We start from the raw sequence: 14,847 nt of genomic DNA on the forward strand, positions 1-14,847 counted from the left end.
TTTGAACAATTTTTAAAACATTTTATCAATTTATTTTTAAGTCCCTACCGGAAAAGGTAACAACACGCATTTCTAAGCACAGGCTAAGGCATTTATATCAGTGGAATCTTTAAAGACGCAGTAGGTAAAATTCATAGGAATGTATTTTTTTTTACATATTTGTTACAAATGTCACTGTATCCTGACATTACAGTATCAGACAGATAATCTATAAAAACAAGCTCCTCTGGCTACTCTCTGTTGTCCTACTGCCATTTGTAGAAATACACAGTTTATTTCTGAGCCAAGTCTTAGCAGAGTCAGCTATGTTTGTGTATGCGGTACTTACAGCCTTCTCCCATTCAGAACGTACCATCATTCAAGCTCAGTGAATGATGGTACGTGTGCTGCAGCTGTCCTAATGGCAGATAAACAATCTTATGTTGCAGGAAAACTACCAATTTCTTTAACAGAATAATCAACAGAATAATCAACTATTAAAATAATTCTTAGTTGGAGCCCTAGGTTACTATTCCTCATTCCTTCAGTACTATTGAATGAATATTTAAACTATAGCTTTGCCTTTCTTTCATCTAAAATCAGACTTCCGGTAGTTATTTTATTTCAGCATAGCTTTTGATCCACAAAACTTTAGCTTGCTGGATATTCCCTCTTTTTCAGCCATTTCTAATCTGAGAGACGAATATCAAGAGACAAATTTTGTGTGAAAACCCCAGTAGATCAGCAGTTTCTGAGGCATTTAGACTGGTCTGTTTTGCTTCAACAGTCAGGACTCATTCAATTTCACCATTTCTTTCAGTTCTGATGCTTGGTTTGAACTTCTGTTCAGATGCTTAAAAGCATTGAGGGGCTGCCACTTGTTTGGCTGATTTACTATTTGTGTTAAACAGGCTTACTAATAGTTTTTCACCCAATAAATAACCCTCAAAATATTATATTATAATTACTCTTAAGGACATTTGAAAAAAATAATCACACACGCCTGGATGGCTTGTAAGACCCTCAGGTAAATCCTGAATCTAAGTCTTTTAATACTCAAAAAATCTGCACAGCACTGATTTGTTTACCGAGCTGCATACAGTAAAAAAGTAAACTGTTGCTAATTATTCAAACAACATTACCATAAAAAGCAGTGTATCTTCCTGCATGCACATCCCAGCTCTTTTCTGAGTTGGTTTCACCCCTGATTTCCCCCTGGGACCAAATTAGGGCTGACGGTGTCATACAGCGTAGAAAGTGATGTCACTTATGTCGGGACATCACAAGGCTTAATTGTGCCCTAAATACATTTTCCTCAAGCTGCGAAAAACATGCAGCAAACAGCCACCAAAAGCTGAGCGGAGGCACCGGAGGAGAGGGAATATCATTAAGCTTCTGCATCAGGGAAGAGGTTTAAAACGTTGAAATGTTAAATCAATAAGCCAGTGTAAATCTGCTTACCTCACTGTTTAGGAAGCAGTAAAACACTGACACGAAGAAGCCCTGCAGAGAGGAGGGGGGAGATAAAGTGAGAACAAAACATCATCATCAATGCCCTGATCCTGGTTAAATCGCTTACACAGCTGATTATGTCGCACATTTAATCATCTCAGAAATGTTTTTTCCCCCCTGTACTCATTACAATTACATTGAAGTAAATCAGACAAATGATACAGCCACCCACACAGAGATGCCATTACACTCCGTTTGTGTTTTTGTTGAATGCAGGATAAATCCTACCTGGAAGGACACCAAAAACGAGTTGAAATATATGAAGACCATCTGAGAAATTTCATCCTTCCCTGGGTTGACAAAAAACAGCATGTAGGTGATTCCCAGGAGGGGAAGGAGTACCAGCGTTGCTTTCACAGCTTTCCTGCAGACGAGGAGAACGTAGATCAGACAGCCGTGACAGAGAGACTCAGGCTCAGTGTTTCACTTCACGCTAAAAGGCCCTTCAGGGTCCGGGCACCACCAATGGAGGACAAAACATGAATAATTCAAGGCGCGCTCATCTCTTAAGCCTGTTTATTGCAGTTTCAGCAGCAAGTTTACAGGAAATTTACCTGTACTGGATCGTCTCGGACGTTGTAGAGGCTCGCAGCTTGGTCATCAGGATTCTTACTATGTTGAAGAGGAAGATGAAATTGATCTGTGGGGAAATTAAAATGCAGTTTAGTGAATACCAAGTAGAAATTTAGCATTTGATTGTTGATCTCTAGTTGGGACTTTGTTTTATTTTATTTTATTAACACAGTAAAAAGTGTTTGAATATATTATATAAAACTTCAAAAGTATTTTCAAGACAAAGTGACGTGCTGACCTTCTGGATTCACAAGAAAACAGACAAAGATGACACAGCAATAGAGCGAACATTTCTATTGAAGTGCATCTGATATATTTTTGTCTAAGCTATGTTTAAAAACGTGTATTTTCTGTGCATTGCATTGCATCTTAGGAAAATTATTTACTGGATCTTATCATTTGATTTCAAAGATCACATAGCTTTAAGACTTTCAAAGGCAGATCTTAAGACTATAAAACATTTAAAAGTATTCTTCACATACATGCCTTGAAAAATTTAAATTCTTTTACTGCAAATAAGATCTTGTGCAACAGAGGAAAAAAAACATGTATGCAAATATAATCAGCTAGGTATTACATTACATACTGTACAATCCTCTCATTAATTACATATTCCAGAAATACCACGATCATCAGTTTCAGTCTTGCAGTGGAGTACAATATGAGTTCTCTTGAGCCTCCTCCCTTCTCCTCAGTTCTAAAACCAGTGTTGAGGTTTTAACATTTTCCCCAACATGAAAAAATTTAAACTGCAGTCTGAAAAACACAGAGCTTCCTAGTGACCAGCAAAGCCAAGACTATATGTGCAAACAGGAAGTATGCATTCTTGTCCTCGTCTCCACAGGGGACTGCAAATCATATTGATTTCTATGTGCAAGAGCCCTGAACATGGAACACTATTTATTCATGCGAAAAGTCTGCTTGGGCTGCTGCAAGATTCTAACTGTATAACCTTGAGCAAAAAACACTGCCGTTTCACAGTGTTGACACGAAATAAAAAAAAAAAGAGAGAAAAAGAAGTTATGTCTTATTTCAGAAAAAGAAGTGAAACATATTACTGTTTGCAGTTCTAATATTCTTATATATAACATACATTCATTATTTTGTTTTTGTTGGGAAAATTAGTTTATCTGAAAGGTTATGTTTTCATATTATTATTCTTTCGTTTTTTTTTTTATTAGGCTCCCTTTGTTTCATGGTACATTAACTGCTCCAGGACATGGGGACAGTGGTGAGATGGTATCCACAGAGAGACACAGGAAACAATGCCACGTCAGTAATCACAATCAGACTTAAAGAAAAGAGCTTGAATTTAAATGTTGTGTAATTAATTAGGCCACCTTGCAGCTGTTTAGAGCTATAATGTTCATGTGATTAGGTTATACTCTATTTCAATAAAAGGTAGCTGAGGACTGAGAGCCAGCAGAGTTGATCCCAGACAGTTGTTTGACGGTGGCTCTCCGTGTCGGGCTTTTCGCCCCTCTTCTGCAGAAAACCAACTTGTGTTCTTGCTTGATTCCTTGCAGGTTGGGAGCCAAAATACACCCAACAGTTTTTAATTGTAGGCACATGAAAAATCTTAAAATGAACATGTGCTAAACTTAGTGGCAGTTCTTTGAATGCGAAAAATATAAAATTTTTGGCTGTTGTTATAAAGTACAAGGTAAAATGGAGTAAAATAATTACCTAATATCAGCTGATTAACAAGTCATGCTCTTTCCTCTGGTAGCTAACCTGCAGCCAGTTGCTTAAAAGTGATGTTATTGTAGATTGGTAACTGTAGTTTTAAAACTCTGTTACCCCAGTAAGAGTGATGAGTGGCACTTGTTTAGTTTCTACACCATGAGAGTCTATAAATACATTGAATGGTAAAATATGTCCTTTTTATAAGTGAGGAAAATTGTAATCCATTCGTTTCACCAGCAGACCAGCAAATACCACAAGAATGGAATGACAGCGACATTCGTAGTTATTTTAGAAAAATAACCTTGATGCCAGATGGGATCTAATATACACTGTGGTGCCAAGAGCTTCACAGTAAATTCTTAAAAGAAATGTAACCATTATATGGAGCCAAGCTCGGTTAGTTCTGCTTTAAATTTCCATCCACACAATTAAAACAGTCCCACGTGATGGACCACTCATGACTTCAATATGCTACCAAAACAATAATAACATGTCATGATCTCTTTACAACTTTTAGTCTAACGGTTGTGGGATGTCCAATGGAGGAGCCCAATGCGACTCTGAAGATCTCACCAACATCCTGCAAGGTCCAGTCCTGCTCTACCTGACCATCCTGCTGTGGTTCTAACAGTTAAATCTGTCAGTTCTGCAGGATACCTGCAGTAAAGTGAATAATCGGACAATCCAGCGCTCTGGATGGTGTTGCCTAGAAATAACTACGTTGGTAGGTTGTTGAGGTGCATGTCACCTCACGTTGACAAGATCTGCATCACAATGAGGTGCTGAGCTCTTTAAGACTGGAGGATTTACTGGCAGTGGGAAGATATGGAATAATGCATGCCGTACATAATAATGAAAGATAAAAAAACTGTAGCTACTTTGAATCTGAAGTGCTACTTGAGATTATTCTTCCACTATGTGATGAATGACAAAATCAATAGCTCAAGCAAGAGGTGGGGATGATGTAACACAGAGGCAAAAATAGCCACAGGAATACTTTCCAGTGCTGGATGACCCGACCTTGGCTGGAAAAGATATATGCCGGTCTTTTCAGAACCACACACTCTGCTAACCTCGTGCATCGCTGCTGATGTTAACAATTTTAATAACATCCTGAATTAATTCATTGTAGCAGGACATAATTTTAGTGCTGATAATAAAATCTGTTCAGAGTTCACAACCCCTCTCACAGGAGCAACCACAAATATTCTTGTGAGCCCGGTGATGATCCGGAGGGATCAAGTGCTTGGCAAAGATACAAAAAGCCCACAAAAAAGCACTATTGTAAGCAAGACTGGAGATTTTCCAAGCATAGCAACAGAAAGAGGGATTGAATGAGGCAGATGTTTGCCTGAGGAGAGACAAAAACAGTTCAGAGAAGTGCCTCTTAAAGAGATGAATTTTTTTTTTATTTTTCAGTTAAGGAGAGAAGATCTGGGAAGGTCACTCCACCAGTGGATCGCTGGCAGGGACATTGACTGAAACTCAGCAGGGACATGTCCAAACAGTCACAGTCAGATGAGTTTTGGCACAGAGAGTAGTCTCTCTGGGAGGCCACATGGACAGATGTTGAAACCCCTAAAGGAAGTGCTTGCATAATTTTGAACTACTGTATTTTTAAAAGCCAGGCCTAATTTAATTATAAGTTCCTACAAACCAAAACATTACAATAACGTTTTGTTCTTAACAAGGTTCTAAATCTTTTTCAATCTAACCTTATGTCTAGAAAAAATTCCTTGATGTCATTATTCATCAAACAAAACCAAAAAGTAGAAGCCATGTGCTTCTGGTCTGATGCTGAGCGTAATACCAAGCAGGAGAAACATCAACAACAATCTTAGAGAAGCAGTTATTGCTGCAATCAATCGTATAAAGTATTTTTCAAGCAATTTAGAGTCATTTGACAGGACCAAAGATTATTTGCAGGTGGAAAACATTTAAGCTCCTAACCTTCCCAGGAAAGAATGTCCAGACAAGCTTATCCAAGGTCAAATGGCACAATGATTGAAAAAACTGTCAAAATATTTCAGAGCTCCATTCTAAGACTCTCGAGACCACATTTAGAATGCTAAATGTTAATGTTCATGGAAAGACAATGAGAATGTCTTGTTTAAAGTTATTTAAAGAGAAAGCCTTTTCTCTAAAAAAAATGATGCAAACAGACCTTATAGTTCATCATGTGAAAAATGTTAAACAAAAGCAAAGAATATGTTTGAAGTCATATAGAATCTCAATAAAATTTCAATCTAGAGTCCGACTAGTCCATGGGAAAATTTTCTTTTTAATTTTTTGAGTCGTGCAGGACTTGGACTTGTTAGTTTACTTGCTGCATGACCCAAGTGGCATGGTTATTTTGAAAAAGTAACTTTTATCAGGTTACTGATTACTCCTGGAAAAAGTAACTTAGTTAGATTACTGATTACTTGATATGGAAAGAAATTAAGTTACACTAAAAGTAACTTTTTTAGTTACTTTCGGCGGTTGCTGGCAATAACCCTCTGCTACCTTACAGTTAGCTTTGCCAATAATTAATTGCAAGTTATTTCATAATGGTAACAACATAAAATAATTTATAAGATTGAACTGTATTGGAGATTGTTTAATGGTTATAATAGTCAAAAAAACAAAAACAAAAAACGTTTGTAATTTTTGCATGTTTTTGTGTATTCCACTATTGTCTGAAAAGCTATAAATAAATATAGTTTTGTCAGTCTTGTCAGTCCACAGAATATTTTTTTCCAAAAGTTTTGAGCATCCCCAAGATGCTCTTGACAAAATGTGAATCTGACCTTTGTGTTATTTTTGGTTGGTAGTGTTTTTGGCATTTAAACCACTGATGCCACTTTTGCCCTGCTTCTTTCTTACTGAACCAGGTTTATTGAGGAAAAAGAAAGCAAAAGGAGAACAATTTTTTTCTTTTAAAATCTTCTGGTATGTTCTTTTTAACAGATTGTTGTATGTTAATGACAACATTCGAGATTTTTTATTTTTTTTTTTTACATCCAAGTTAGATGTAAAAATAAAAAATAAAAAAATCAAACTAGGTAAAAACTAGGCCAACATATAAAAAGGTACAACTGAAGAAGAGTGCGCTTTCTCTTTACCATGACGGCTGTTCTGGTTTCTATCCACTGGCTGTCTCTCCGTTTTCTTTTTTTTTGCTAGTTTGATGTAGTGAGCACTTCAGGCCACCAGCCGAGGCCTCTTAGACATTCCAACACCCAGATAAAAATTTGCAGTGGCTGTCTTATAATCTATGGAATAGTTCATCTCTGAGTATACACACACTGCTAAGACCATGCAATTATTTAAACATGGGCTACATATTATGTGTAAACCAATAATTTTGACCCAAGTAGAATTCCATTAAGATATTACTATAAAAACTGATCCAGTCCAATCTATTGATCTGTTATTTATCTCGTTGCTGGGCAGCTTGATTTATTTGCAACTTTCCCTTTTTATGTCCTGACATCCATCTGCTCATGGTTACATCTGAGTCGTCATGTAAAAACATCCTTGGCAAAGTTATTATTAGTAACACGCAATGCTTTAACATATGGAAACATGCCTGTATTGTTTTTTTTCTGTAGGCACAACTCAGTTCAATATGCTGGACCGAAAGAAGTTAAATGTTAAAACTGCAGCGTATTAAAATATTTTTCAATGTTTTTTTTTGTGTGGAACATCTTAATACTTGCATAAATTTGCAAAGTTAAAGAGTTCTTCTCTGCCACACATCACGCTGTGTGGCAGTGGTCCTGCTGCATTGTCGATGGAATAATTAAAAAGGAAAACTACAGTGAATTCACTTTAAATTAGTCACCCAACAGATTTGAAACTTGAACACAGTGTGGTGATGTAACAGGAAGATGATCCAAACCACATGTGTAAACTGGTTTTCCATACATTGAAGCCGGCCAGCATTAAGCAGGTCAGGTTTTCTCAATACACTGACCTCAGCGATGCTGAACATGCATGAACGGTTTAAAACCTGGGTCTGCTCCAGGAAATGAATCAATTCAAATGAACTCTGCCAATTCTGAAAAGAAGACAGGTCAAATTTCAAGGCGGAATTGTCCCAGAGCCTTGGTGATGGATACACAAAGCATCTGGCTTCTCTGCAGCTTGCGGTGTTGTTTTTAAGTAATTGCATTTGTTTGAAAGAAGTACAACTTAAATCAATGTTCAGAAGTTCCAAAACAATAAATCCATACTAAAGACAAGAATAAGATGTCCTTAAATATGTATTTATACACAGTAACATAGAAGTGTGTGCACTGCATTGCATAGCTGGGCTGAGGACAGAGTATTGGCAGCTGAGTCAGGACGTCGTTAGCAGGAAAAGACTAGATATGACTTAAACTTGAACATAGAGCCAAACTAAATCCAAGGTCGATTTGTAAAATCTTTCAACTGACGAGCTGAACATTACAAGTTGGCAAGAAGCTGCACAATAAAAAACATGAAGGTTTATGTCTAATTTAAGAGATGTCAACATTCCTTTTAGCCACAATTGAAAACCAAACTGAAAGCTAGTGAGTCAGCTTAGCATTTAAAATGATAAAATGATTAAAATGAACCATTGTGTCTTCACAATGGTTCATACCTGAAGAGGTCATGACATAAAGTAATCAAAATCCTCCCCTCTGGGTTTGGAAATCACCCACTGTTAAAGATATGTCCTACAAAGGCGAACATGTATTTTGACTTCATTGCTGTTTTTCCATCCTAGAGTCTAAAATGAATCCCAGATGTTGTCAAATATCAGAGACTTAAAAGTTAAGCTTGGAGAAAAAATGTGATTCACGCTCACATTTATCAACCTTAACATGAAGAATGTGTTGTAGTTTCCAGGAACTCTTGGCTACCAGGCAGTTCAGAGACTTAATGAAGACTAATTATATCAGCAGGTTGCACTAGACAGGTTCAATCTACTACTGAAGGAGAGAACAGGATCTTACCACCAGCACAAGGATCATGGGACCTTGGTAGATGTAGTCAGTGTACACACCAGGTCGCTTCCCAAACCAGCACCTGGAAAACCAATAAAACATTCTGTCAAGTTTAGATACGACTAAAGAGGAGACATTTTATTACTCCATGTTTAGCATTTATTTATATTATTTACCTGTTTATTCTCACTGGTGTTTAAGCAAAAACAAATTGTTATAAATAAATCTTTGCTTTGGATAATGCATAAGAAAATAGTGCAGTGATTCAAAAGTGCATAGGTATTTTCCAATTTCATCACAAACAGAAACAAGGACAAATTCAAAACTTATATTCAGACATATATATTCTTTGCAAATCAAAGATTGTTGCCAAAATCAAACAATAACCTAGTAAAATGCATATCTAATGTGAGATTTATTTTTTTCTTTCTTATTTTTAGTAAAAATGTTTTTGCACTTTTTGATCTGACCTTTATTTATTAGAATTGTGATGGAAAGAAGGGCAGAGAGAAGTAGTGGAAACATCCAATAAATAGCTCTTGGAAAAGGTCTCCCATCCAGGCAGATGGTGCCCCACAATCTTCAGGGTCTAAGAGCTCAAGACCTTGGGGTTCAAAGGCTTTTAGCTTGAGGTTGGAGTTACTGTCAAATGCCATTTAGTTCACTGTCGTTCTGTTAAAAACCAAGATTGTTTTAGGAAATTCACCATTAAACTGTAGAAGTAAAGTTGTTTGTTCATTGGTTTTATAATATTGATATTTTTCTATTTGTCCTGTTAGCTTTTGTGAAACAATAGAACTATGCATTAGGTTTTTAATAACACATTTAAGCTTTCATTCCAATACAATTATTATTGGTTAAATTATAATTTTTTCTGCTAAGTATGAAATCACAGCACTAATAAAAATACCTAAATTTATTTGTCTATTTTATTCCTAGTGGAGATCATTCATGAGGGAAAAAATCCATGCATTCAGTTAATGTGGAATCAGTTTAATTTTGTGTGGTTTCATGTGAATATGAGACTGACTGATGTTCATTATTGTAATGAATTTATTCTACAGTATAACACAACTTACCGAAAACACAAAGTGCATTAAAGGATATGTTCTTTTTTCTTATTTTTTTTTTAAATTCAGCCCCAGCCATTGAAAAATACAAGCTCAAAACTTGGATGAAACAAAAAAGCAGGCATTTAACAATTATCTCTTCATCTATGTCAAAGCAACCTCTATTAAAGGCAGAACTTTGTCAATGACTAGAAAAAATACTTTGGATTGATCAGGAATGTATGCTTGAGTTATTTGAATCCTAACGCAGCTCTAATGATGACTTTGTCAAGTTTTGGAAAAGAAAAAAAATATGATTTCTTTCAGCCGAGTCAAAAATCTGTCAGGAATAGTCAGGAGCATCTAAACATTCAGAAATTAAAAAAATTTCTTGTCTTGGACTAAGTGTGAAACTTGGAATGCTGTACCACAGGAAGAGCAGCACATATCGATGTCATAGGCAGCACCTACTACTCGTAGGTTGACTAATGATTGGACCACAGAGCTATGGATGGACCAAACCTTAAAGGTGAGGCACTGATATTCAGTCAGTGGAGGTATGAAAGGTAAGATAAGTACCAATAATGATGAGATAAAATTAAGTTGTCCCCTTGACTATTGTGTAAATTTGGTCTTTGTATGACCTCAACACTTTATGGTCAAGATCGCTTGTTCAAATACACAAGTAAAGGGTGAAGTAGTGATGAGCTATATTAATGAATATACTTAATTCTTATTTGATAATTGGAGACTGTGCTATACAAATAAACTTGACTTGACTTGAATGTGTGTGATATATTTACTCTGATTGGTCATAAATGTGCGGTAAAATTGAACACGCTGAGGCACAAAGTACCATGCTGAACAGATATGAAGCCTCTTTTTCATGACATACTTATAGTCCAGGGAAACAAGAAACCATTGATTACATTTTAAATAATCCCAGACATTCTGATCAATTACAAAAAACAATTATGTGGAAATGAATTTTACAGGGCTTGTTAGGGCACACAATAATGGTAGCACCGGTAATTTAGAAGAAACTATTATTATGACTAATTAAAAGTGTCATTTTCTAAATGTTATAATTTAATAGATTTTTCACTATGAGAAATATCCTGATGCTGGGATTAATGAGTTTATTTCAGGGTTGCTGATATGGGTGTTGTATGTATTCCTAAATTTGGTTCACAGTTTTTTTTTAATGCTAGATTGATTAATGTCAACACATGAAGCCTAAAGTAACCTAATAATCCTGCTTTACAATTCTTTTTTCTTATTTTCCGTATTTGCATTCCCCTGTAGACTTGTTCTCGGCAACTAATGGGCAAACAAACCAACTCTCTAGTATGTGTCAACACACATGGCCATTAAAGTTGATTCTAATACATGTGGTGCTCCAGTGAGTTTTTCTGGCAGCAGGATGGTCCCTGTGGGAGTGAATCATAATCAACTGTAGTGTGTAACTTCATGGTAATGAAGGAACGTGTCCCTCACAACCTAATGGCTTCAGAGAAATATGATCTACAAGGCTCTGAATCTGCCGTGTTTTTTTAAACAGGCTTGCCGACAATAAAAAAAGAAATCAGTAGACTTGCTAATAATTCAGTAACTCACTGCTGGGAAACAATTCTTACTATAGCAATACGGGGAAAAGGAGAACAAGTGCTCCCAATCAAATTGAAAATAGTGTCTGCGCTGATAAATAATACAGCCAGTTCTACAATGCTAATTTAATTACAACAGATAATTAATACCCATTCATTTTGTTAATGTAATTTGGCTTGGCGTTGCCCTTTTCCTTTTATTACCAGAGTAGTTCAGTTTTGAATGTCAAAAGCAGTCTTAGAGTCAACAACTTACTTCTCGTTGTCGTAGTACAGCTTCCCGATGGCCCATGCCACAATTATAGGGAAAGGTATACCTGAGGGGTGCAGAAACAGCAGAGACACAGTGACAGATTGTTCCTTCTCTGCTCATCAAGTCACAGTACATTCCATGAAATTTCTGTTGAAATATTAAATTCGTCCTGTTTTTTTTTTTTTTTTAACAGGCAGAGCATCAACGCCTGGCAAGCTCTGTCAAAAGGAATCGCTGTTTCCATGCTGTTATGCATGGATGCATGCCAAGACTTGTCACCATCCAACTGTTTCTACGTGTATGAATAAGGAGGAGACGATAATCCAGAGTGATGTGATGATTTACAGACTTACAGAAGTTTAATAAGGCAGACAAACAGTAATTACCAACATCTAAATGATGCTACCAGAGGCATCAAATGGCCGTGCAAGCCTTCACGTCACACATTCGAGTTTCAAGTTTCCTAATCTCGAGAAACTTTCTGCCTCATTAGTCACTTACCTCAGCAGTGAAATGCTAAACCTCAAGAGGATTTACCCAGAAAGCTCCTCCTAAGCAAATTAACATAATTTTTGTGACAAAACAAGGGCTCTGGAAGCCAGAAAGTTACTCAAGGCTAGAAAGAAGTACATTTTATTTATTGTTTTCACAGCAGTTCTGGAATGCACTGCCATCATCTCATCACGCAGAAGTTTCCTGCAGCAAATGTAATTCAGCCAAAGCACAATGCACCTAATCTTAGCAGTATAGACGCCGCTTTGACAGTTTGAAATGGGGAGCTTGTGAATTCTTCACGATACATTTCCCAGCTGCCACACAAAATCCCAGTGTCTCCATCCATTTAACTCTCCTATTGTTGGCAAAATTTCATCTAACCCTCAGTTACGTCTTTTGAGATTAAATGAACACAGAGTGGCAGGATAAAAAACTGGAGCATCTGAAACTTTTGACAGGATGCACAATTTCTCCCAATATAAAAACTGAAGAAAAAAACAAAAAAAGCTTTTATATTCGATGAGTGAGTTTGAAGTCATGCATAATTGGATGAATAGTTTTATTCTAGTAACTATTCTGCTTTAATCCATTTCTATGAAAAAAAGGAATGCTTTTTTTTTAACCTACACCATGAATGTCCACATCCAGTTCTCAAAGGTTACTGTCGTTCTGCTCTAACCCTGAATCAAGAGGTTCACTTACTATTGATCCTGATTGACAAAATATATCTTTTGTTAACCTCCAGAACTTCTTCACTTATTCTGGGTTTCCAAATCTCGATCGCAAACTGCACTGTCATCTGTTCTCTTGTTGCAGTTTGTCGACAAATTTACTACAAAGTCCTGACAGATATATTGTGGACGGAACAAGTTAGCATTTTTATGGTTGTGCTAGCAATTGTCACAATGTTAACATTTAGCATATTTGTACTTAAGCAATAGTTTCTACTAAGACATGCTTGCAGTTCTTTTGGATCAATTTGAAAGAATTTCCACAACAATAATATAGTGATTTCCAGGAATGTAACATCTACTGATAATCTAATCATCTTGGCCATTTTGAATGTAGTAAAAGCAGTAATTTAATAACTTGCCTATAATGCAATAAGGTTTTTAAGCAAAAAAGGTAATAGCATTTTGCTAATTGTGCAATTAGATATTACATTGTTGGTTGTCACAACCTTTTCTGTTCAATTTCTTGTGAGAACATTTTTGAATATATTTCTCAAAATACCTGCTGACAATTCTTAATGTGTTCAAAAAACTCGATTTGATTGAGCATTTCACACATGAAGATGTACATACACCAGCCGATGCAGATGAACATCCACTTGCGGAGCTTGTCAGTGGAGTATGTGAGGACGATCGCAGTGTGAAGGTAGCAGCCTTCTCCAAACATCCAAAAAAAGTTGGTGGAGTGGAAATAGTTGAATGAGGCAGTGACAAGTCGACACCAAAGCTGAGGAAATAATAATGATAAAAAACAACAACAATGTAACGAGAAAATAAGTCGGGAGAGGATTTATACTTTTTTAGCAATAAATTGTGATTGAAGACACAGGTTTTCTTATTCATATTCATTTATTTATCTATTGAGATGCAAGCAAAGACCTCCAGTCTGAAAATGTGGGTTGATTTGTTGTTTCAGCTAATTCCAAATGAACTGGAGTAGACTTTTCTTTTTTTTTTTTTTATTTGGTGACTTTTTGGTCACAGTAAAGGGTTGGATTTTCTTGCTCATTTACTTAAGACAACATTCTGTCTGCACCGAACTTTCAGACAGGAGGTTTAACTTTGGGCATCTTTTCTGTTTTACTCGTTGATTTTTAAAGTTTAGATTCTTCTAAAAAAAAAAAAATGAAAAAAAAAAATCCCAATTTTTCTTTGTCGTCAAGGTGAAAGGTTAAATAAAATATAGAAATGAGAACCGATTTTGAGTTACAGCGAGTAACTTAATGTTTAAGTTAACCTCCACTCACAACGTTACTTTCGTGCACCTCTGGGCTCATGGTCAGCTGGACGATGAACCAGGTGGCGTTTCTCAAGATGAAGGCGGTGATTAGGTTCCAGTGGATGATGTTTCTCAGACACCGGATACTCCTGAAGAAGAATACAGACATGAACAATTTCATGTTTAACAACAGACTTCAGTTTGAAGACGAGCAGAATCAGGACCATATGCAAAGCAGAATTTAACCTGCTAAAGCCAGACTTCACCAACTGGATCACTAACCAACTAAATAACATTTGGTGGATTTAAATAAATAATTAAAATTTTGAGGAGGATTTTTATTTCCCAGTGCTACTGACAGCATGCCAAAATGGGAAGTAACATTTAAATCCTGTTGTCTTCACTGTTGTGTCATGTGCCTAAAGTGCCATGTTTCTTTAATGATGTAAATAAACCGACCCTGGGATACAATTAAGGAATCTGCCTAAGTGCCTCCAAGCGAGCGCTCAGAAATAGAAACACACAGCTGAATGGACAGAACAAGCCAAACTCAGACATTGTAGTGACAGCCTCATTTGTCGTCACCAGCTGACAGCATTATCAGCCAGTCAAGGCTGCTCTCTCTTAGGCTGAAAGTGGGCAACATGATTTATTTTTTAGCACGCATACATTTTTAATAGGTGTCACTTGCACAGGCTTTGTGCTGACTGTGTCGGTGAGCATGGCCAGAAATTTTACAGTTAGTTGGACTATTGCTTCTGTTAAGCAAGCAAGAAAATAGTCTCCTC

The 14,847-nt window shown here is 36.5% G+C and overlaps 1 protein-coding gene across 2 annotated transcripts in view; it reads right to left on the reverse strand.

Moving 5' to 3' along the window:
• The window catches only part of LOC122822861 (corticotropin-releasing factor receptor 1), an 83,939-nt gene that overhangs the window by 7,982 nt on the left and 61,110 nt on the right, over positions 1-14,847 (reverse strand). For both annotated transcript variants that reach the window (XM_044101861.1, XM_044101862.1), the window contains 7 exons: positions 14,088-14,208; positions 13,414-13,567; positions 11,618-11,678; positions 8,715-8,787; positions 2,046-2,131; positions 1,720-1,855; positions 1,441-1,482 (listed from right to left, as the gene is read on the reverse strand). In XM_044101861.1, the coding sequence (XP_043957796.1) occupies positions 1,441-1,482; positions 1,720-1,855; positions 2,046-2,131; positions 8,715-8,787; positions 11,618-11,678; positions 13,414-13,567; positions 14,088-14,208 (673 nt within the window). The remainder of the gene's footprint in view (positions 1-1,440; positions 1,483-1,719; positions 1,856-2,045; positions 2,132-8,714; positions 8,788-11,617; positions 11,679-13,413; positions 13,568-14,087; positions 14,209-14,847) is intronic.

Source organism: Gambusia affinis, linkage group LG20, assembly GCF_019740435.1.
Source record: "Gambusia affinis linkage group LG20, SWU_Gaff_1.0, whole genome shotgun sequence".
NCBI classification, from domain to species: domain Eukaryota; kingdom Metazoa; phylum Chordata; class Actinopteri; order Cyprinodontiformes; family Poeciliidae; genus Gambusia; species Gambusia affinis.